At 39.7% G+C, this 26,372-nt stretch overlaps 1 protein-coding gene across 1 annotated transcript; it reads left to right on the plus strand.

Annotated features, from left to right (window-relative positions):
• Positions 1-5,074: 5,074 nt before the first annotated feature.
• On the plus strand, positions 5,075-15,510 carry LOC307044572 (piggyBac transposable element-derived protein 4-like; the record flags this gene model as incomplete). The annotated part of the gene is made up of 3 exons (XM_079689882.1): positions 5,075-5,302; positions 14,623-15,049; positions 15,161-15,510. The coding sequence occupies 3 exons, from the start codon at positions 5,075-5,077 to the stop codon at positions 15,508-15,510; spliced, it is 1,005 nt and encodes a 334-aa protein (XP_079546008.1).
• Between the last annotated feature and the right edge of the window lie 10,862 nt (positions 15,511-26,372).

Below are 26,372 nucleotides of genomic sequence, written 5' to 3' on the forward strand. Positions count from 1 at the left end.
TATATATATATATATATATACACAGATGTAGCATTTCATTTCAGAAGCCTACCCGTGCGGGTCCATGATCTGCACGGGGTGGGCCCCTGCTGAAAAGGAAAACCCCCCCGCAGGACTTGATATGCCCCCTTGATAAATGAATGTAATTTTAATGAAACCAGCTGCAATGGATCATGGATCCACCAGGGGGAGCCGTGAAAAGCTGCCACAATGGAACTCATGTGAAATAAACAGCTGATAGATTTACAGGTGTCTGATATAGCGGATATTTGTTAAGATCCATATGTCACGGATAGGATCATATTCTGTGCTAATTAAGAGACATGTAATAATTTACAAAACATCACCATGTTTTTATTTAACAAAATAATGTTGTTTAATTCACGTTGGCGTAAGTACAAAACCATCGCTATGTTTTTTCATCAGGAAATGCAGCCCGGCTCAAACAAACGATTTTCAATCATCATCCTCACGATCATTTAATGTATTATATGTTCGCGAATTTAAATGAATGCCCTAATACCTGTAGTTTAATCCACGTGAGTTTACAACAACAAAAATAATCGCTTTGTTTTTATATCACATCCGACCGGAGGAAAATGCAGCACGGCTCTCACTACCGATAATCCTAATCCCACGGGCAAAAAATAATATCTACAGTGTTAATAGTTTACTGTATTATTAGTGTCTAATATTACTGCTATAACGATCACACATTGAGTTGTTAAAATCAGACCGTTTTTTTTTTTTTAAACAGTCTGAATGAAACGGCAGCTCTCAGGTGATCAGGTGTGTGTTTGCCAGTGTTGGGACTAACGCGTTACAAACTAACGCACACAATTACCTTTTGCGGTAACTAATAACATTACTAGTTAACTATTCCCATTCATACATTATGTGATCCAACTGAACCGAATCTCCCTGCGGATGTAATTTACAGTTGAATAGCGATGTCCTCTCACAGTACCATGGAAAAGTGAAAGTGACCAGAGAGGAGTGATGATTGGTTAACGCGGGGTAACATTTCAGGGTAAGCCAATCAGAGACAGAGTTGGGCGGGTCTTGCCTTAAGGAGACAATACACAGACACACAAACACTTGCTAAGGCTAACACACACACACACACACACACACACACACACACACACACACACACACACACACACACACACACACACACACACACACACACACACACACACACACACACACACACACACACACACACACACACACACACACACACACACACACACACACACACACACACACACGGCAACGCCCACCACCAGCACACACACTATGGCAGATGCAAGTATCAGCGAGAGCAGCAGCACATTTACAACTTGGAGATATAACAACTATTTTCAATTTGTGGGGATAAAGGACACACAAAATATTACGGTCAAATGTAAACTGTGCAGGACAGAAAGCATTGTCCACATCGAATAACAGCAATGCCGATCTCCTGAAGTCGCCAAAGACCCCACCGTCTCAACCTCCGGCAGTGACCCAGATGGAGCAACACCATCTAAACAGCCAAAAAAAGATTTTTTTTAATTTGCACCTGTCACCCAGAGTCAACTAAACAGATTGATTGCAGAAAATAGTTTGTTTGTCTTCAGTGTCAGTCTGACTGTTTATTATTTATCTAATTGTTACTGCCAAAAGAGTGTAGTTCTTGTTTAATTGTTACACTGCCAAAATAGTGTAGTTGTTGTTAATGTGTACACTGTGGTGATTGACATTATTCACCCACGGATCTATGGGTTGGGGTATTGTTCTGCACGGACATTTTAGTGAACCGGACTTCCTGTTTCCGCCGGTCATCGCTTCCTGGGCATGAAGTTGTTTACAATGGTTTTCAGATGGTAAATAAAAGTCTAGCTTGTACCTTTGATACCCCGCCTCCGACTCCCATCTCTCGGCACCACAGCACTGCCAAAAGAGTGTAGTTGTTTTTATTTCATATTGCACTACTTAGAACTTGATTGTTGAGGCCACAATAAAGATGCCTGCTTTATTGTTATTGCAAAAATTACAGGTAATGAGTCAATGAAATGCAGTTTAGCTTCTAACGGTGCAACAAGCAGTAAAGTGAAAAGTAATGTACACAATCTACAGAATAAAATATAGAATTAATTGAATGATGAATAAACAGTGAGGGGTATGAATACACTAGATATACACAGCATCCTGTGAGCAGTATTAACAGTGTGTATGAATATGCTAAGATATATAAAGTATGAAAACGGTAAGCAGTGCAAGTATAGCATACATGCCAACCTTTCCAAATCCAAAAGAGTTTGCACGTGGCAAATGTGCACGCCCAAATTAGGTAATCAGAAGAAATGTAACCCCAGTAATTACTTGTATAAACCATGTATTTAACATATATTGCATCATTTTATGCATTTTTCAGAAAAAGTGGTAGTTTGGTAAACATCAACATCAACGACATGTTTGGTCTGTAAAATGCCCGAAAAGTAAAAGAATGGGAGATAAATATCCCAAAGTCTCCACATTTTATTATTTTTTTTATGTGTTTCTGGTCCTCTTTCAGTTGAGACAGTGTAGATGAAGGATGTGTCAGGATGTAGAACTCTTGTGTGAACATTGGATAAAGCCAGGTTCATATTCTTGTTTCATGTTGTTGACATATTAGAGTCAAAGGGTTGCACAGAGCGAAATATCTTTGTGTTGCGCCATAAATCAGAAAATACTGCATTAAAAAAGTCATTTCCTGCATTTTTATACGGATAAAATGTGATATAAATAATGTAAAGGCTTTCAGATTGCTGTAGTTCACTAAACACATGAACGACATGTTTGGTGTTGAAAATGTCAGAAAAAGTGAAAGAATGGGAGATAAATATCCCCAAATCTCAAAATTGCATTATATTTTGTGTGTGTTTGTGGTCCTCTTTCAGTTGAGACACTGTAGGATGCTTCCGGAAAAGACTAAACACTGGATGTCTTTCAGTCGCCAACATGTGTTTTCGAGACACTGATATTAACGGGGAAATCCTGCAGGACTCAAATGCCTCATAGAGGGTAACCCTGCCTTTCCCGCAGCGTTACCCCCGGTATGCACGTTGTTTCTCTTTCAGAAACACAGAGGACTGTTCGTATGATGCGATCACAGACACGCTGCAAACGGAGTCCACCAAAAGTCGAGTCCAGTGTCTATGGAGTGTCATTTTTATTTGTTATAGTTTGGGAAGATTGACAATCGGTAGGGAAAGCCAGCTAAGTCGGTAGGCGGTAGAAACATGTCAAAAGCGGTAGACTACCGCCCAAATCGGTAGGGTTGGCAGGTATAGTATAAAATATATAGATATTAATTTCATGATAAACATTGTGGAACAATGATGAAAAATGTGAATGGAAGTGGCGACGTAAAACTGACACAAAACAACAACAAACTTATGCCGAGCCAATGGAGAGTTTCATCAGCAGCACGGGGTACAAACCACCAATGAGCGCTCAGCTCGAGATACCAACGAGTCGAGAGAGTGAATTATATCTGCATTTTCTCTTTAGAGAAGCCCCCACCCCCCATGTTGCAAACTCTTTGTTTAAAACTAATTGGCCATCGGAATGTGTGGAGTAAGTCTCCCAAGGGGGATGCTCACATTCCACAGCTCCCCCCCCCCTCCTGTGATCTCCCAACCCCCAGTCTGTAGGTTTGTGTTCGCTGCAGCATGTCTGTTAGGCCCCGCCCCCCGCACACAGAGAGACACAGGGAGATCGCTCTTCTGGAATGAAGAGAGCGGAAATAATGATATTGCAAGTTAGAAACGTAAGATGCATTTTGACAGACAAGATGGCCAGTCCGCCACTGCACCCAGCCCAGCCCACGTAAACTGTCAACAGGGAGAGCCTCGCTGCAGGGAAACGGTGGACCTAGTGTCCCGATCGGAGTGGGAATAATAATAATAATAATAATCTGTGCATTTTATCCATTAATTTCCCCAACATTGTGGTAAAAAAACCACACATTTAATCCATGTTGGTGTACTACGACTACAAAAAGCATCGGTTTGTTTTCTCATCAGGAAATGCAGACCGGCTCAAACAAACGATTTTTAAATCATCATCCTCACGATCATTTAATGTATCATATGTTCGCCGAATTGACATGAAAGCACTAATAAATGTAGTTTCATCCACTTGAGTTAACAACTACAAAAATAATCGATTTGTTTTTATATCACATCCGACGGGAGGAAATTCAGCAGCTCTCACTACCGATTTTTAATCCTAATTCAATCATCATCTTCACCACGATAATTTATATTTATGTTCGCCGAATTGACATGAAAGCACTGACAAATATGAATATACTGTAGTCAACTTCATTAAAACTTTATTAACGTGCCTAAACTCAGTAATTCACAATTTCTACCCATGACAACACACTTTGTCCGTGTTTGGCTCTCTCGCCGCACAGTGAAGCGTTCCCGCATTGACGTCACTTCCGGCCTCCCCCAAAACTTCAAAATGAGTCGAAGGAATTTCCCCGCGATGTTCGAAATTATTGATATTTATCGGAACGGTATCGCACCTTCTTTTTTAAACTGACGGTTCGAGATGACTAGTAGCCCAATATTTCATTGCACAACAGTTGTTGGGATGCTGTCACAGGCTCTTTAAACTGTCGCACTTTCTGTTGTTTCTATCGCGCAATGCCGGTATGAAAGGGTCTGTGCCGGAAATATCAGACATTTAATAAAAGTGAAAAACAATGAACAAGACTTAACGTATTAATAATAATTAATTATATTTATTCCGTTTGGATGTAGGATTTTTGACTTTGTTTAGAGCAGTGATCTTCAGCAGAGAGCTAAGCGCTGTCAGACCGGACCTAACCCTGAAAAGTATTATCATTTGAAACTAATTAATAATTACATCTGTAATGTGTATACTGTTATTTCACACACGCTAAATGCAGGAATTATTTCTGATTTGAGTTACATTTTTGAAAGAATAAGCCAGTGAAGTAATCAACGTGCATCAGATCAGCATACAGTTGCCCCAGAGCCATCAACATCTGACTCATCCGAGCTACGACATGCATCAGATCAGCATAGATTTGCCCCCGAGCCATCAACATCTGCCTCATCCGAGCTACGACATGCATCAGATCAGCATACAGTTGCCCCAGAGCCATCAACATCTGCCTCATCCGAGCTACGACGTGCATCAGATCAGCATACAGTTGCCCCAGAGCCATCAACATCAGCCCCAGCCGAGCTACGACGTGCATCAGATCAGCATACAGTTGCCCCAGAGCAGTGGCGTGCACAGACATTTATAGCGGTAGGTGCTCAAGAGAAAAAAAAAACTTCTGAGTCGTCGTGCGCTCCGAAATTGTGCGCGAAAATTTGCCGGATAATGGCGGATTTTGTTAGTTTCTTTTCGGTTTTTGGTTACTTTATTTCGGTTTTAGGGTTAGGGTTAGGGTTAGGTTAGGGTTATGTTATTTAATTCTTTTTTTTGCCTGATTTTACTGATTTATTATCAAAATATTAATAATTTTAACATTTATTTTTATTATTCTAAATGACTTAGGGGTGTCCAATCTGAAGCTAGGGGGGGACGAACCCCCCCCCCCCCCCCCCCCGGGATTGACGCCCCTGGTGGAACCGCAGGCTGCCTTAGTAGTGTGAGATTTGCATATGCTGTCTGATGCAGATGTTTATAATATTCAACAGGTTGGTTTCTGGTCAATTATTGTAACAATTTAAATAAGCAACAACAGAAGATTGCAGTGCCACATTGTGCATGCATGCTTTAGTGTCTATGAAATAAATAACTGACTAAACTAGAGAATGCAATTCCTGAAGAAATTGCTAGTGGGAATGCTTTATGCTGAAATATAATGTATAAGAAGAAAGTGAATAATCAGGAATATTTGGATGACTGAATGGTTTCCATATGAATGAATATTAAGTTAAAAAGTAGCATGAAACTCCAAATGTATAAATAATGTTAAAGATGTAAGGCTTTGAATGTAGAATGTTATTCGTAGGAAAAGTTGAAAATGCAAAAATAACTGCTGAAATAGTAACATTTGGCAAATTTTATTTTCAAAAACCAGAACATGGGGGAAAAAACCTATATGAAACGTTTCTAATCAATTACTAACAAATTATATTCAGTAAAAACACGAGTGAAAATCTGTCAAACAATACATGAAAACTACATAAAACTGTTGGAATCAATTACTAACAAATATATTCTGTAAAACCACAAAGTGAAAAGGTGAACAAAAATACAGATGTAGCACTGAATTTCAGACTCCAGCTTACAGCTTCCTGCCTACGACCTGCCAAAGACCAGTATAGAGGAATGTTAAGCCCTCCCACTATTTTCCAAGAGGGCGTTGCCAGATTTTCAATTTCAGGTTTTAACCAGGAGATGGCGCTTCATTCACAAATACAGAAAGACAAGTTTCATGGACTTTCAGGTGTGTTTTGAAGAGCATTTGAACACATCAATATTTTAGATCAACTAAAGTATATCTAATCTTGTAATTCAATAATATATAGTCTTTATATATTAAATAATCATAATTATAATGTAAATGTTTACATTACACTTCTTTATTTGTTATGCTCATACGTTAACCTTTACAATCGTTTGCTTTAATATGCAGTATATTTTTTGTATATTTTTGTGTTTGCTTCCTCCTGCTCACTTTCGGACACATACTGTATGATTTATTATTATTATTAATATGAAGATATTATTAAGATAAGATAAGATGTTACTTTATTGATTGAACATTTTAGTTTAGAATGTGCTGTCCCACGGTAATTCAGAAGGCTCACAGGTCACATTCCGACCATTATTTAAAACAATAGGTGCTTTCACACCGTCTACAGTTTGATTTGTATAGAGGGACCTCTGTGGCCAGTGTTCGAATTCACCATTTGCTTTCGGGGAGCCCTATTTTTCAGAGCACCTCCTGCTACTAAATATGTCACACGCACGCTCTGTTGACTGGCGCAGCAGCGCGGATGCGATCAATTGCTATAAAAACACTCTTCTACTAATACAGACGGTGTCACTATGCCGGCGGATGTGGCCGTTGTTGAAGCCTCTTCAGGCTCCGCATCGGCAGGCCTCTCCCTCGGTGTGGAGCTGTCAAGCTCGACCCTAACGCCGCTTACAGCCGGCCAACTAAAAGTTGTTTTCCGTTCACGTTGTCATTTTTAGACTCCTTCGCTTCTTTGCTTGTGAATCCAAAAGCTGTGACGCTTGGCTGTTTTCGTTTTGCCATATTTTTTATTACAAAGCCAGAGTTAAAAAAATATCAATATGAACATTTCAAATACTGCGCCGGCATCACCGCCATAACCGCCATAACCATAGCAACGTAAGTAAGAATAAAGCGCTGCCATGTACAGATGGCAACACCCAGACATATTCACAAATATAAAACAAATATTCAGAAACTGTAATGAACAATAACTATTATTTATTTCTAACTTTTATAACTGTTATTTACAGAAACTCAACATTTCTAATCTGTGTGACACAAATATGCACGATTGTTTTGGGCTCCCCCTATTTATCTCAAAGTCGGCCTTCAGGGGACCTCCTTCCCTCTTCGGGGGAGCCAAGCTCCCCTAGCTCCCCCCCATTTCGAACAGTGTCTGTGGCTGAATGGCCAGCGATTAGGTGCGGCGCATTTATCATAGGTGATCAGAGCTAACTGCCTGCCGTCAGATTTCATTTAAAAAACAGATCTGATTTTAAGACTATTTCTGCGCCCATAAAGAATGATAAGAATAAGAATAATGCGTATTGAACTGGTTTCATTAATTAGTGAGTTTATTTAACACTAGAACCGCCAATCGGGCCAATTTGTGTGATGTGTGTTGTGTGTGTGCAATGTCACTTTTTTTCAATAAAATATTAAAGTCTCCCAGTCCGTGACTTTTCCTGAAAGTTTGTTATGTAGCACCTTATGTTGTTAAAAATTGCATTCTAATAGCGGGATTTGACGGTTTTAGGTAGGCCTATACAAAAACCTCTGGCGGTTCTTGTTAAGGTAATTAGGTACAGTAGAAGCCCTTTTTTATCAGTAACGAATTTAGCAGTTGAACATAAAAGTCAACTAACTGAGGGTCACTTGCAATGATAGTGTTGTTTCTAACTGTAAGCTTGTCACTCAGAGTAACCGACCGTTAATTTAGCTGCTGGAGAAGAAAGATCAAGGGGGGAGGGGGGGAGAGAGCTGTGGTTGATGGGCCATTAGTTGTGTAAATACACAGCTGAGAGCTGCCGTTTCATTCAGACTGTTTAAAAAACGGTAACAACAGACTATTTTTCTTAGCGGATGCATGTCAATTTAAATCAATACATACAACTATTTTTTAAATCAATACATACAACTATTTTTTAAATCAATAAAAACATTTTCTAAATCCATAAAAGCATTTAAATTAATATTGGGAGTCATGTCGTTACTTTGTTGAGAATGTGGCCGTGTAATAAGCGGGATAATTTGCAGCGACTTGTTCCTTATGGGGAAAATAACACCCGTCATGTGTGTGTAGAGGTGTGTGTGGTTAAAACACTTTCATGAAGTGAAGGAATTTCCTTCTATAAAACAGCTGTGGGCAGCAGTGAGTGTCACGGACATGAATTCATAGATCAAGGCAGACTGGTGCACACACTCTCCTGTCCTGCCAGGCGACACGCCCATTCTAAGCCGTGTCCCTCACTCACATCCCAAGCATCCCCAAAAAGTGTATTATGTTGTTACATCTCAGATGTTATGTTTCAGTTGTGCTCTGTCTATGTTCAGTGATGCAAACTTGTCACCTTTCGGCGAAATTTGAATCCAAAATAAGTCGTTTGTGTGATTCATGTAGATCTGCAATAAAAATATTTTTGGGGTATGGGGGGGGCTGGGACCCGGAGTAATCTGCGGCCGTGAGCTGTCATGTGCCATCATGACACGCATGGTATGCTTTTTTTATATATTATAATGAAGTGCGAGCTGTGTGCTCGAGTCTTCCTGCCTGTCGGCTCTGCTTATGGTGGATGTATAATAAGGCTCTGCTGCTCCGAGATGATGGTCTAGCTTCAGCAGCTACATTACCTACGGGTGCGTTCGTTAATATTAACTGTGCGTCCGGAGTCACTGTGGCACAGACTGGACCGCTGGTGAACAGCTGTTAGAACGGGCCGTTCAGGTGTTCAGAGCAGAACTCCCTGTCGGAGCGGCAGAGCGTGATGTGAACTGAAAAGTTTTTCTGTGGCAATATTATTTAAGGAATCGTTGGGCTAGCTAGCTAGCATACATTGTCACTATCTGCTAACGTTAGCTTTAGCCTTCTATTTCTAATAGTTTTTTTAATAGGCTATAAACAGAGGTGGTATAAGTATATATATATTGTACTTGAGTAAAAGTAGAAGTACTCAGATCTTGTACTTGAGTAAAAGTAGAAGTACTCAGGTCTTGTACTTGAGTAAAAGTAGAAGTACTCAGATCTTGTACTTGAGTAAAAGTAGAAGCACACAGATCTTGTACTAAAGTAAAAGTAGAAGTACTCAGGTCTTGTACTTGAGTAAAAGTAGAAGTACTCAGATCTTGTACTTGAGTAAAAGTAGAAGTACTCAGGTCTCGTACTTGAGTAAAAGTAGAAGTACTCAGATCTTGTACTTGAGTAAAAGTAATAGTCCCAGAGTGTAGGAATACTCTGTTACAGTAAAAGTCCTGCATTCAAAATGTTCCTCAAGTAAAAGTAGAAAAGTATTATCATCAAAATATAGTGAAAGTAGCGACAGTAAAAGTAGTCATTGTGCATTGGTCCATTTCAGAATAATATATATGATATGTTTTATAATGATTGATCATGAAAGTGTTCTCAAAGCTGGTAAAGGTGCAGCTAGTTTGAATGACTTTGTATACTGCAGGATAGCTTGTGGATTTACTCCAGGTGGAACTAAAGTCGGAATTAACACTTGATTATATTTCACATCATTCATCCACATCTGTAAAGTAACTAAAGGTATTAAATACATGTAGTGGAGTAGAAGTGCACCATGTACCTCTGAACTGTAGTGGGGTAGAAGAACAAAGTAGCAAAACATTGAAATACTTAAATAAAGTACAAGTATCTCAAAATTTTTCCCAAGTATAGTACTTGTTGAGTTTATGAACTTAGTTACTTTACACCATGTGGCTATAAAGATAAAAAGACTTAAGCCTTGCACAGAGGCATACAAATACATTTTCAAAATGCTCAACAGTGCTGCCAGAATTATAAACTGACTGCTACACAATTTAAAATAAATGCTTTTATATATTTCTATTAGATGTGACTCTTTGGTGTTTCTGTTATTATTAACACTGCTGCTTTAGTTGTTCTGACTGCTAAAATCCTCTGTTATTCCGTGGGGTGGGGGAGCCGGGGGCTCGGATCCTTGTCACCTTTTTCATACCTGATGAGTTTGCATCCCTGTATGTTAAAAAGCCTCAGTCACCTTAATTCATGTAATAAAAACATCTCAGGTCAGTAATACTCAAAGCTAAATGTGCAATACCATGTTCAGCTATGTTACTATTAATAATGTACCAAAAAACATAAAAGCCACAATAAATAAATCACAATTATTCTAGTTATTTTTACCTCCCGTATTGCTTTCAACCCACCAGCTTTTATGGTGTTGTTACGTCACTAACTGTAAGCTTGTCACATACAGTCTATGGTCACTCAGAGTAACCTACTGTTAATTTAGCTGCTGGAGAAGAAAGATCATGGGGGGAGGGGGGGAGAGAGCTGTGGTTGATGGGCCATTAGTTGTGTAAATACACAGCTGAGAGCTGCTGTTTCATTCAGACTGTTTAAAAAACTGTAACAACGGACTATTTTTCTTAGCGGATGCATTTCAATTTAAATCAATACATACAACTATTTTTTAAATTAATAAAAACATTTTCTAAATCCATAAAAGCATTTCAATTAATATTGGGAGTCATGTCGTTAGTTTGTTGAGAATGTGGCCATGTAATAAGCGGGATAATTTGCAGCGACTTGTTCCTTATGGGGAAAATAACACCCTTCATCCAGATGAGGATCCCTCCGCTACGCTTTGGGATCCTGATCGATCGACGAGGCTCTATTAAAATATACATATTTTTGGTGAATTACTGAGTTTCGGCACGTTAATAACGTTTTAATGAAGTTGAATACAGTATATTCATATGTGTCAGTGATTTCCTGTCAATTCGGCGAACATAAACATAAATGATCGTGGTGAAGATGATGATTAAATTAGGATTAAAAATCGAGAGCCGGGCTGGCTTTCCTTCCGTTGTTTTTTTTCAAATAACAAAATTATTTTGTTAAATAACAACATGGTGATGTTTTGTAAATGATTACATGTCTCTTATTTAGCACAGTAGTATGATATCCGTGACATATGGATCTTAACAAAGTTCCGCTGTACATCCAGCGTACTGTATCTGACTTTATTTCACATGGGCTCCAGTGTGGAACCCCACTGCACTCCCTGGTGGATCAATGATCCATTGCAGCCAGCTTCATTATAATTACATTTATCTATCACGGGGGCGGTCTCAAGTCAAGCTGGAGGTTTTCCCTTGAGCGAGGGCAGATCACGTACCAATCACGGCCCTCGCGTTTCAAACTGTCTGAAATGAATGGCTACATCTGTAAAGTAATTTTTGTGAAAGAACAAGTGATAAAACAACTATATCCAGAAACTATTGTTCATTTGACACTTTAAAGTTCAACTGTTTAGGGAGAGATTAAGTTAGCTAGCAGCCTAGCAGCGTTAGCCCGTTAGCGTAATGCTAACGGGCTAACGCAACGCTGCTAGCTGTTAGCCCGTTAGCCATGGCCCTCGTGCCCTCCCACTTTGGCCTTGTGCCCTTAAAAATGATATCTGCCATAAGGCCACAGTGGCCTTGATGCCCTCTCTGACTAAGTTTTGTGGTTTAGCAGTCTGCCTCTTTTCTGACACGGCTTCAACACCAGCATATTTTGAAGGAGGAAAAAAAAATCAGCGGTGCACTTGATTTGAGCCTGGAATGCACCGCTCGGACGGTCTATGACAGGGGTGGGGAACCTCCGGCCTCCGGGCCGTATACGGCCCGGGAGACCATTTGGTACGGCCCTCGAGGTAATTTATAAACACACGCAAAAAAGAAAAAGATTCAAGAAATCTAGACCGCAAAATAATTAAACAAGCTTGTTTTTCCTGGCCAAGGTCAGGGTCCTTGAACACAACACGAGCCTAACGTGTCATCACGTGGTATATGTCTCGTCTGACAGGAGTGTAGTTCTAACAGAGAGCACCAGAACGCGGCTCCGGGCCGGGACTTCAGAAATTGCAGTACCCATAAGGAGCTGTACACATGCAGCAGTTTTTGCGTGGCTGTGTCTTTAGTTGAAAGCCCAGTGGCAATCTGTTCATCTGTCATACTGATCATACAGTCAATAACTTTGTTGTTATTAGCATCTGGTTAGCTAGCTATGCTAACGAATATAAGAAGCTTTTTCTCCAACCAGTGAGGTAAAGGCACATCTTTATATGATCATTATAGTTATAGAAAAATAAGAGAATAAAGTAAACAGGTATACAATACTAATATGACAGTAAAAAAAAGTTGTTATTAATAAACAATTATACAGTTTAAAAGGGAAGTGATTTGTAAAATATCCATAAAGAAAAAGATCTGCTTACTGTTCTGTTTCATATGGGTGTTGAGAGATGTATCCATAGATCTCTTCATGTTGCTCTCAAAGTGCACCAGATTGATGCTTTTAACTTCAACATTAAAAAAAAATCTTCCTGGTGGTGCATGCCCCCAAACCCCCCTAGATGAGGTTAGATCCCCCCCCCCCCCCCCCCCCCACACACACACTTAAATCATGTCCACATGGATATGAAACTAAATACATTTGCACACATCTTGTATCCATATCTTTCTGTTTTGGTGGTCATGCCACGGTGCATGAATGCGCGGGTCATGGTCAAATATCTGGATTAAGAGGTTGCTTTTTCTTTGCACAGCATGAAAGAAACGCGAAATGAATGGGCTGTGATTTGAGTTTTTTAAGCAGACGTTGAGTTCAATAATTTGTACGGCCCTCGAAGGATGTTGTAAAAATTGAAATGGCCCTTGAGAGAAAAAAGGTTCCCCACCCCTGGTCTATGATGACAGTTGACATCAGTCTAGGACCTATCTCCGCCCACCCCCTCACGCGTCCGTGTGCGTAGGACGGTCTAGGACCTAGCTAGCTGATTCTCCGCTCAAGAAAAGGCTGAGGTGAGGTAAGGTTTTGTGATGATCCTGTTTGCCGTTAAGTTTTTCATTTGTCCAGCTTTAAGTGTAATTTTATGGATAACATTACTATTTCTTGCTCGTATGGTAATGCATAATTATAATATTTTGAAGTGTTTTTGTTACTACTTGGATAAGTTATGTTGCAGTTGTGTTCTTTTTTTATTATTATCTAGTGCTAGGCAGTTAGCGCTGTGTTGTTAGCTGTCAAAGATAAGATGATGCTTAATAAATATATATAAAAGTATTGTAAATGCATATACAATCGTAGTCACTTCATATCGTATGTTAAATCATTGTTTTAATTTATGGCCTTGGTGCCCTGGCTTTTGGCCTTTGTGCCCTTAAAAAATTGACAACTCAAAAGGCCAAGTGGCCTTGCCCCTAAAATGACGAAATTCCAGGCCTGCCGTTAGCGCAATGCTAACGGGCTAAGACTGGATACGCTGCTAAGAAGCTGTTTCCTTTAATGTGTAAATTAATATCAGTTGTCACGCCAGTAAACAGTCTATGAACAAACTCAAACGGTGTGTTATACTTTGAAAAAGAGTTAATTTGACACTTTAAAGTTCAACTGTTTAGGGAGAGATTAACTTAGCTAGCAGCCTAGCAGCGTTAGCGCAATGCTATCGGGGTAACACAACGCTGCTAGCTGTTAGCCCGTTAGCACAATGCTAACGGGCTAAGGCTGGATACGCTGCTAAGAAGCTGTTTCCTTTAATGTGTAAATTAATATCAGTTCTCACGCCAATAAACAGTCTATGAACAAACTCAAACAGTGTGTTGTACTTTTAAAAAGAGTTCATTTGACACTTTAAACTTCAGGTGTTTATGGATACATGAACTTACCTAGCAGTAGTCAGAGCAGAATAAATCTCCCGGGCTTGGTGTGACGCATCTGCTAATATTGATGTGTTCAAGGACACTCAGAAATGCTAAAGTTACCGATGAAGAGCGCTGGAAAAGAGACTAAATTAGAGTATTTTTTGTATTTATGTTATATATTTGTTTAATAATATAATTTGTTCACAGTGTACAAATGTGAGTGGTCAGGATCCATTATCAAAAACAACGTCATGCATAAAGACTGACATGCAGAAAGAGCCTTGAACCATGTCAGTTGGAGTGATGACATCATCGTGTTCCATTACACAGGTGTTTGTATTTGAGCTAATGAGGCGTCCAGAGATCAAAGGTTTCCATTGTTCTGGATGAGAGATAAACCTCTTACATGTGAACGTTTTGTGGAAGAACCGTAACAGATATTTGTGAAATTTCTAAACGTGAAGCATGTCAAGGAAGTTGAGTATCAACGGCTAGGAGAGAACGTGGTGCTGAGGCTGGTGGAGCCCTTTGTTGGTAAGGGAAGAAATATAACCGCAGACAATTTCTTTACCTCCATCCCTCTCGCCAAAGCGCTTCTCGCCAAAAATACTAGCCTAGTGGGAACCATCAAGCGCAACAAGCGGGAGCTCCCACCCTCTGTGCAAGGGAGATCTGAGCTGTTCAGCACCAAGGTGCTGAAGAGCGACAAAATGGTGCTCTCAGTCTACCAGTGCAAGCCGAGGAGAAACGTGACAATACTCAGCACGCAACACCAGCATGTGGCCATCTCCACAGAAAGAAAGAAAAAGCCAGAGACTGTGGAATACTACAACCACTCAAAAGTGGGGGTTGACGTGCTCGATCAAATGGCTCGCCAATATTCGGTGAAAGGTAGACTATTATTGTTATTGTTATTATTATTATTATTATTATTATTATTTTTGGCCTATAGAAAACACTGCATTGGTCAATCGTTTTGACTAAATCCTATGTTTCTCTCAGGTCGCACGCGTAGATGGCCCGTTGCTGTCTTTTATAATGTGCTGGATCTCGCTGCCATCAATGCCTGGGTGCTGTACAGGAGCTGCATGAGCCAGGAGAACATACCGAGAAGGGACTTCATGCTCCAGCTGGCACACGAGCTGCGCGCTGAGTGGATGGCATCAAAAGCGCCACCACTTGCGGACCTGCCCTTCAGCGGTGCTGGTGCAGAAGAGCGCAGGAGAATGACCTGCATGGTGAAGGCGCACTGCATGCAGAATAAAACGTTCTGCAAATGTGTCAAGTGTGGGGATGCTGTGTGTGGCAAATGCACAGCCAAGGTGCTCAGTGTTTGCATCAATTGTGTTTGAGTGTTTGTGAAGCGTTGTGATCGATGTGTTCTTATTGTTCTTCTTCTCTGATGTTTTTTGTTATTTTTATACGTTCTGTGTTATCTGCTGTTCAATTATATAACAAATACATTATTATATTAATTTATATCATTGTCATGTTGTTGTTTTTTTATGAGTAGAAGGCTATCAGACGATATAAAGCATTTTTACCTTTACGAAACACAAGCCTAACATCAAGCGTTTATTAGCGAGAGTGGGTAATATTTCTACCATAGAATATGCAGCGATCATCGCGCTGTTGATTTCGCGCGTAAACATAAACATGACGTGTTGCTATAGCAACGCATTTTGTCTACTGCTGTTCCTATAGATAGAGAGAGAGATAGATAGATAGATAGAGAGATGGATATATATATATATATAGATAGATAGATAGATATATAGATAGAGAGATAGACAGATAGATAGTTATAGATAGATAGAGAGAGAGATAGAGATATATACCTAAACAAAACACAAGTCTAACACCAAGCATTTAAATCAGCACTGTAGCGATATTTTATACTTCATGCTATCTGTACAAACTATATAATATGAAAAGCTGAAAGTCCACAGATTATATTGGTATACATTTCATCCCTGTGCGATCAAAACTCACTGTTCTGTATGGTAGATTGTACCTTGGAAATCAATAGCGGGTAAACTTTACCCTTTGGCGGTTTTAGGTATACAGCAACCTCTGGCGGTTCTAGTGTTAATGGAGACATGTTGAACGTTTTTGTCACTTCATGCCCTCAAGAGGGACTTTGTTTAATGATTTTTGCTTAATTATTTGTCATTTTTCAAGCTACGGGATGTTTTCCTACGTTTGTCATGAAAAATTATGTCTCAGGAATGTAGGGTTTGGGAATTATGGCAGTTTAAAAAAAATATATGAAGGCAAATTTCAAACTGTCCTCCACTCTAACTCTGACATCACGCACTCTGCCTTAACGAGCTGCGCAATGTTAAAGTTCAAATGTTAAAAATGTGATGAATTATGGGATGTATCTCTGGAATTATGAAAGTTATTAATGAGAAAAGTAATAGCCATCGATTCCCGACCGAGCTGAACGTTTTGATCTTTGAACGGAGTTTCTGCGATGTTCAATGCGGGAGAAGAAGCGTGGCAAAATAAGTCGGCGGAATAATAAACTTTTCGTCTGTAGAAGAACAGTTAGTTGGAATGCTGTTAACAGCATTCCCACTAAACTAGAGAATGCAATTCCTGAAGAAATTGCCAGTGGGAATGCTTTGTGCTGAAAATATGACCCTAAACTGCTATGTTGAAATGTAATGTGTAAGAAAAAAAGTGAATAATTTAGATTGAAATGATACATGAACACTGGAGGCTTGAATGTGGGAGGAGAGAAGAAAAGAAAGTGAAAAAGCTTGGAAAAGCAGCAGAATATTTCATCCGCAAACTTCTGAACTAACTTGATGACGAATGATCTGTCGCCATGGCAACGGCATTTGATGACACCCCATAATACGCTTAGATGCTTTGATGGCTGCATTATTACCAAACCTGTGAAGTTTTGGGCTGTTTGGAGTATTTTCACTGAAGTTATGAGAAAACCGTGTTTCAAGGCGAGCATTGTGTTGCCATGGCAACGGCATTTGAAGAAATCTCAAACTGTCCCGTAGATGTTTTCACGGCTGGACTGTTAGCACACTTGTGAAGTTACTTTTTGAACATTTGCATAGGAGTTATAGCGACATCATGTTTTATGGCGAGGGATGCGTTTCCATGGAAACGGCATATGGTGAAATCTCAGATTTGGCGTAGAGCTGTTGAGGCATGGACCGGTGATATACAAGTGAAGATTGGGGGACGATTGGACCGTGTCCATTGGACTTACAGCCACATCGTGTTTCATGGCGAGGGATCTGTCGCCATGGTAACGGCATTTGATGACACCCCATAATACGCTTAGATGCGTTGATGGCTGCATCGTTACTAAACCTGTGAAGTTCTGGGCTCGTTGGATTATTTTCACTGAAGTTATGAGAAAACCGTGTTTCAAGGCGAGCATTGTGTTGCCATGGCAACGGCATTGGAAGAAATCTCAAAACTGTCCCGTAGATGTCTTCAAGGCTGGACTGTTTGCACACTGCTATCTGAAGTCTGCTGCTCTGAGCATGTCAGTTGGAGTGATGACATCATCGTGTTCCATTGCACAGGTGTTTATAGTTGAGCTAACGAGGTGCCTAGACTTCAAAGGCTTAATTGTTCTGAATGAGAGATGAACCTCTTTCATGTGAACGTTTTGTGGAAGAACGATAACAGATATCTTTGAAATTTGAAAATGTGAAGTATGTCAAGGAAGTTGAGTATCTGAAGTGTAATTTTTGTGTAGTTTCGGGTTAATAATGTGGCCTTTTTGGCAGTTTAACTAAAGGTGTGCGGCTGCTGCTGTGAGGAAATATCTGCCTGAAATTACAATGGGCTTTAATGGAGACATGTTGAACGTTTTTGTCACTTCATGCCCTCAATAGGCACTTTGTTTAATTATTTTTTGCTTAATGATTTGTCATTTTTCAAGCTACGAGATGTTTTCCTACATTTATCATGAAAAATTATGTCTCAAGAATGTAGGGTTTGGGAATTATGGCAGTTTAAAAAAAAAATATCAAGGCACATTTCAAGATTTCTTACCCTCTAGCTGTGACATCACGCACTCTAGTCAATGTTAAAATGTGAAGAAAACCTCTAAAACAAGGTATGAACAATGTTTAATATCTCTAAAAGTAAGAATCAGATTTAAAAGTTGTTTTACACGAATAATGTCAGAAAGATGCGTAACATTTTAAAGTTGGAATGAGGTTTCTGAGCGAAATTATCAATTAACAATTAGCAGTTGAAGTTGCATGAAGATATGTTGAAGTTGAAGAATTTCTCCATTGACTTCAACAGTTAAAAATGTGATGTATTATGGGATGTATCTCTGGAAATATGACATTTATGACTGAGAAAAGTAATAGCCATCGATTTCCAATCGAGATGAACATTTTGATGTTTGAACAGATTTTGTGGGTGGAAAAATGTGGAAGGAGTTAAGGTACAAAAAAAAGTGTTGTAGAATATCATATAAATACTAGAGAATGCAATTCCTGAAGAAATTGCTAGTAGGAATGCTTTATGCTGAAAATCTGACGCTAAACTGCTATGCTGGAATGTAATGTGTAAGAAAAAAAGTGAAGAATTTAGATTGAAATGATACATGAACACTGGGGGCTTGAATATGTGATGAGAGAAGAAAAGAAAGTAAAAAGGCTTGGAAAATCAGCAGAATATTTGAACTGCAAACCTCTGAACTAACTTGATGGCGAATGATCTGTCGCCATGGCAACGGCATTTGTCGACACCCCATACTACGCTTAGATGTGTTGATGGCTGCATCGTTACCAAACCTGTGAAGTTTTGGGGCGTTTGGAGCAGTTTCACTGAAGTTATGAGAAAACTGTGTTTCGTGGCGAGCATTGTGTTGCCATGGCAACGGCATTTGAAGAAATCTCAAAACTGTCCAGTAGATGTCTTCACGGCTGGACTTTTAGCACACATGTGAAGTTTGAGCACTTTTTGAACATTTTCATAGGAGTTATAGCGACATCATGTTTTATGGCGAGGGATGCGTTTCCATGGAAACGGCATATGGTGAGATCTCAGAATTGGCGTAGAGCTGTTGAGGCATGGACCGGTGATATACAAGTGAAGATTGGGGGACGATTGGACTGTGTCGATGGGACTTACAGCCACATCGTGTTTCATGGCGAGTGGTCCGTCGCCATGGCAGCGGCATTTGATGAAGCCCCATACTACGCTTAGATGCGTTGATGGCTGCATCGTTACCAAACCTGTGAAGTTCTAGGCTGTTTGGAGTATTTTCACTGAAGTTATGAGAAAACCGTGTTTCAAGGCGAGCATTGTTTTGCCATGGCAACAGCATTTGAAGAATTCTCAAAACTGTCCCGTAGATGTCTTCACGGCTGGACTGTTTGCACACTGCTATCTGAAGTCTGCTGCTCTGAGCATGTCAGTTGGAATGATGACATCATCGTGTTCCATTGCACAGGTGTTTATAGTTGAGCTAACGAGGTGCCTAGACTTCAAAGGCTTCATTGTTCTGGATGAGAGATAAACCTCTTAGATGTGAACGTTTTGTGGAAGAACCGTAACAGATATCTGTGAAATTTCAAAACGTGAAGCATGTGAAGGAAGTTGAGTATCTGAAGTGTAATTTTGTGTACTTACGGGTTAATAATGTGGCCTTTTTGGCAGTTTAACTACAGATGGAGCGATTCATTTCGGATAGTTTGAAACGCGAGGGCCGTGATTGGTACGTGATCTGCCCTCGCTCAAGGGAAAACCTCCAGCTTGACTTGAGACCGCCCCCGTGATAGATAAATGTATTTATAATGAAGCAAGCTGCAATGGATCATTGATCCACCAGGAGGTGCAGTGGGGTTCCACACTGGAGCTCATGTGAAATAAAGTCAGATACAGTACGCTGGATGTACAGCGGAACTTTGTTAAGATCCATATGTCACGGATATCATACTCTGTGCTAAATAAGAGACATGTAATCATTTACAAAACATCAACATGTTGTTATTTAACAAAATAATTTTGTTATTCGAAAAAAAACGAACGGGAGGAAATGCAGCCCGGCTCTCGATTTTTAATCCTAATTTAATCATCATCTTCACCACGATCATTTATGTTTATGTTCGCCGAATTGACATGAAATCACTGACACATATGAATATACTGTATTCAACTTCATTAAAACGTTATTAACGTGCCTAAACTCAGTAATTCACCAAAAATATGTATATTTTAATGGAGTTTCGTCGGTCGATCAGGATCCCAAAGTGTAGCGGAGGGATCCTCATCTGGATGAAGGGTGTTATTTTCCCCATAAAGAACAAGTCGCTGCAAATTATCCCGCTTATTACATGGCCACATTCTCAACAAAGTAACGACATGACTCCCAATATTAATTGAAATGCTTTTATGGATTTAGAAAATGTTTTTATTGATTTAAAAAATAGTTGTATGTATTGATTTAAATTCACATGCATCCGCTAAGAAAAATAGTCCGTTGTTACAGTTTTTTAAACAGTCTGAATGAAACGGCAGCTCTCAGCTGTGTATTTACACAACTAATGGCCCATCAACCACAGCTCTCTCCCCCCCTCCCCCCCTGATCTTTCTTCTCCAGCAGCTAAATTAACAGTAGGTTACTCTGAGTGACCATAGACTGTATGTGACAAGCTTACAGTTAGTGACGTAACAACACCATAAAAGCTGGTGGGTTGAAAGCAATACGGGAGGTAAAAATAACTACAATAATTGTGACTTATTTATTGTGGCTTTTATGTTTTTAGGTATAACATTTTATGTAATTCAGGCTTATAGTTCACCCTTCTCTAAAAGCCTTCAACAATGACAATATTCATTGTAATTTAATAAATCCTTCCAACACACATTGTAAAAAATAGCCTACTGTAAGTTAAGAAATCATTTCAATATGTACATCTTCTGATGTAACAACAATAACATTATAAATAGTAACATAGCTGAACATGGTATTGCACATTTAGCTTTGAGTGTTACTGACCTGAGATGTTTTTATTACATGAATTAAGGTGACTGAGGCTTTTTAACATACAGGGATGCAAACTCATCAGGTATGAAAAAGGTGACAAGGATCCGAGCCCCCGGCTCCCCCACCCCACGGAATGACAGAGGATTTTAGCAGTCAGAACAACTAAAGCAGCAGTGTTAATAATAACAGAAACGCCAAAGAGTCACATAATAGAAATATATAAAAGCATTTATTTCAAATTGTGGAGCAGTCAGTTTATAATTTTGGCAGCACTGTTGAGCATTTTGAAAATGTATTTTCAGGCCTCTGTGCAAGGCTTAAGTCTTTTTATCTTTATAGCCACATGGTGTAAAGTAACTAAGTTCATAAACTCAACAAGTACTATACTTGGGCACAATTTTGAGATACTTGTACTTTATTTCAGTATTTCAATGTTTTGCTACTTTATTCTTCTACTCCACTACAGTTCAGAGGTACATGGTGTACTTTGACTCCACTACATGTATTTAATACCTTTAGTTACTTCACAGATCTGGATTAATTAAGTGAAATATAATCAAGTGTTAAATCAGACTTTAGTTCCACCTGGAGTAAATCCACAAGCTACCCTGCAGTATACAAAGTCATTCAAACTAGCTACACCTTTACCAGCTTTGAGAACACTTTCATGATCAATCATTATAAAACATATCATATATATGATTCTGAAATGGACCAATCTGCACAATGACTACTTTTACTGTCGCTACTTTCACTATATTTTGATGATAATACTTTTCTACTTTTACTTGAGGAACATTTTGAATGCAGGACTTTTACTGTAACAGAGTATTCCTACACTCTGGGACTATTACTTTTACTCAAGTACAAGATCTGAGTACTTCCACTTTTACTCAAGTACAATATATATACTTATACCACCTCTGTTTATAGCCTATGAAAAAAACTATTAGAAATAGAAGGCTAAAGCTAACGTTAGCAGATAGTGACAATGTATGCTAGCTAGCTAGCTCAACGATTCCTTAAATAATATTGCCACAGAAAAACTTTTCAGTTCACATCACGCTCTGCCGCTCCGACAGGGAGCTCTGCTCTGAACACCTGAACGGCCCGTTCTAACAGCTGTTCACCAGCGGTCCAGTCTGTGCCACAGTGACTCCGGACGCACAGTTAATATTAACGAACGCACCCGTAGGTAATGTAGCTGCTGAAGCTAGACCATCATCTCGGAGCAGCAGAGCCTTATTATACATCCATTAGCAGAGCCGACAGGCAGGAAGACTCGTGCACACAGCTCGTACTTCATTATAATATATAAAAAAAGAACACCATGCGTGTCATGATGGCACATAACAGCTCACGGCCGCAGATTACTCCGGATCCCAGCCCCCCCCATACCCCAAAAATATTTGTATTGCAGATCTACATGAATTACACAAACGACTTATTTTGGATTCAAAACGGCGAATTTCGCCGAAAGGTGACAAGTTTGCATCACTGAACATAGACAGAGCACAACTGAAACATAACATCTGAAACGATGTAACAACATAATACACTTGTGGGGATGCTTGGGATGTGAGGAGTGAGGGACACGGCTTAGAACGGGCGTGTCGCCTGGCAGGACAGGAGAGTGTGTGCACCAGTCTGCCTTGATCTATGAATTCATGTCCGTGACACTCACTGCTGCCCACAGCTGTTTTATAGAAGGAAATTCCTTCACTTCATGAAAGTGTTTTAACCACACACACCTCTACTACACACACATGACGGGTGTTATTTTCCCCATAAGGAACAAGTCGCTGCAAATCATCCCGCTTATTACACGGCCAAATTCTCAACAAAGTAACGACATGACTCCCAATATTAATTGAAATGCTTTTATGGATTTAGAATTTTTTTTTATTGATTTAAAAAATAGTTGTATGTATTGATTTAAAAAATAGTTGTATGTATTGATTTAAATTGACATGCATCCGCTAAGAAAAATAGTCCGTTGTTACAGTTTTTTAAACAGTCTGAATGAAACGGCAGCTCTCAGCTGTGTATTTACACAACTAATGGCCCATCAACCACAGCTCTCTCCCCCCCTCCCCCCTTGATCTTTCTTCTCCAGCAGCTAAATTAACGGTAGGTTACTCTGAGTGACAAGCTTACAGTTAGACACAACACTGTCATTGCAAGTGACCCTCAGTTAGTTGACTTTTATGTTCAACTGCTAAATTCGTTACTGATAAAAAAAGGGCTTCTACTGTACCTAATTACCTTAACACTAGAACCGCCAGAGGTTTTTGTATAGGCCTACCTAAACCCGTCAAATCCCGCTATTAGAATGCAATTTTTAACAACATAGGGTGCTACATAACACACTTTCAGGAAAAGTCAGGGACTGGGAGACTTTAACATTTTATTGAAAAAAAGTTACATTGCACACACACAACAACACATCACACAAATTGACCCGATTGGCGGTTCTAGTATTAAATAAACTCACTAATTAATGAAACCAGTTCAATACGCATTATTCTTATTCTTATCATTCTTTATGAGCGCAGAAATAGTCTTAAAATCAGATCTGTTTTTTAAATGAAATCTGACGGCAGGCAGTTAGCTCTGATCACCTATGACAAATGCGCCGCACCTAATCGCTGGCCATTCAGCCACAGACACTGTTCGAAATGGGGGAGAGCTAGGAGGAGCTTGGCTCCCCCAAAGAGGGAGGGAGCTCCCCTGAAGGCTGACTTTGAGATAAATAGGGGGAGCCCAAAACAGTCGTGCATATTTGTGTCACACAGATTAGAAATGTTGAGTTTCTGTAAATAACAGTTCTTGAAATAAATAATAGTTATTGTTCATTACAGTTTCTGAATATTTGTTTTATATTTCTGAATATGTCTGGGTGTTGCCATCTGTATGTGGCGGCGCTGCATTCTTACTTACGTTGCTATGATTATGGCGGTGATGCCGGCACGGTATTTGAAATGTTCATATTGATATTTTTTTAACTCTGGCTGTGTAATAAAAAAATATGGCAAAACGAAAACAGCCAAGCGTCACAGCTTTTGGATTCACAAGCAAAGAAGTGAAGGAGTCTAAAAATGACAACGTGAACGGAAAACAACTTTTAGTTGGCCGGCTGTAAGCGGCGTTAGGATCGAGTTTGACAGCTCCACACCGAGGGAGAGGCCTGCCGATGCGGAGCCTGAAGAGGCTTCAACAACGGCCACATCCGCCGGCATAGTGACACCGTCTGTATTAGTAGAAGAGTGTTTTTATAGCAATTGATCGCATCCGCGCTGCTGCGCCAGTCAACAGAGCGTGCGTGTGACATATTTAGAAGCAGGATGTGCTCTGAAAAATAGGGCTCCCCGAAAGCAAATGGATAATTCGAAAACTGACAGAGCTCCCTCTATACAAATCAAACTGTAGAAGGTGTGAAAGCACCTATTGTTTTAAATAATGGTCGGAATGTGACCTGTGAGCCTTCTGAATTACCGTGGGACAGCACATTCTAAACTAAAATGTTCAATCAATAAAGTAACATCTTATCTTATCTTAATAATATCTTCATATTAATAATAATAATAAATCATACAGTATGTGTCCGAAAGGGAGCAGGAGGAAGCAAACACAAAAATATACTGCATATTAAAGCAAACGATTGTAAAGGTTAAAGTATGAGCATAACAAATAAAGAAGTGTAATGTAAACATTTACATTATAATTATGATTATTTAATATTTAAAGACTATATATTATTGAATTACAAGATTAGATATACTTTAGTTGATCTAAAATATTGATGTGCTAAAATGCTCTTCAAAACACAACTGAAAGTCCATGAAACTTGTCTTTCTGTATTTGTGAATGAAGCGCCATCTCCTGGTTAAAACCTGCAATTGAAAATCTGGCAACGCCCTCTTGGAAAATAGTGGGAGGGCTTAACATTCCTCTATACTGGTCTTTGGCTGGTGGTAGGCAGGAAGCTGTAAGCTGGAGTCCGAAATTCAGTGCTCCATCTGTAAAGGTGTGCGGCTGCTGCTGTGAGGAAAAATATCTGCCTGAAATTACAATGGGCTTTAATGGAGACATGTTGAACGTTTTTGTCACTTCATGCCCTCAAGAGTCACTTTGTTTAATTATTTTGCTTAATTATTTGTCATTTTTCAAGCTACGGGATGTTTTCCTACGTTTGTCATGAAAACTTATGTCTCAGGAATGTAGGGTTTGGGAATTATGGCAGTTTTAAAAATATATATGAAGGCACATTTCAAACTGTCCTCCACTCTAACTCTGACATCACGCACTCTGCCTTAACGAGCTGCGCAATGTTAAAGTTCAAATGTTAAAAAGGTGATGAATTATGGGATGTATCTCTGGAATTATGAAAGTTATGAATGAGAAAAGTAATAGCCATCGATCCCCGACCGAGCGGAATGTTTTGATGTCGGAACGGAGTTTCTGCGATGTTCAATGCGGGAGAAGAAGCGTGGCAAAATAAGTCGGCGGAATAATAAACTTTTCGTCAGTAGAAGAACAGTTAGTTGGAATGCTGTTAACAGCATTCCCACTAAATAAACTTTTCGTCCGTAGAGTAACAGTTAGTTGGAATGCTGTTAACAGCATTCCCACTAAATTAAGTAAATGTAACACCCTTGGGACTTCCGGTTATGGCGCAGTGCTGGTGAGACGCATCTCCATGAGGCTCCGAAGCTAATAGATTGAATGAATTATTCAGAAGACCACAATTCCCTTTAAATACACTTTATCTTAAACAATAGATTACCTGTCAACATTATGCCAGGAAGACCTCAGAAAACAGGTCCACAGACCCCTGCAGCATCGAAAACGTTAACGTTACAAGCTAACGCTAGCCAAAACACAGAGGCAATGGCCGAGAAGGTGGAAATCCTCGGCGCCATACACGCTATGCAAAGCGACTTTTCAAAGAAACTTGACGATGTGCTTGAGGGAATAGGCGGACTCAAGGGTGAGCTGCAACACCAAGCTAACAGGATCACAGAAGCAGAGGAAAGAATTGGAAAGATCGAGGACAACTTAAATTCCATGCACAGCGCTATCAAAAAGCTACAGGATAAATGCGCCACATTGGAAATGAAGGTGGAAGACAATGAAAATAGGGAGCGCCGCAACAACCTGAGGCTCATCGGCTTGCCTGAAAAAGCTAAGGGTCAAGACGTGTGTGCGTTTTTGGAGCAATGGCTACCT

The sequence above is a fragment of the Notothenia rossii genome (genome assembly GCF_949606895.1).
Source record: "Notothenia rossii genome assembly, chromosome: 6".
Lineage (NCBI taxonomy): Eukaryota > Metazoa > Chordata > Actinopteri > Perciformes > Nototheniidae > Notothenia > Notothenia rossii.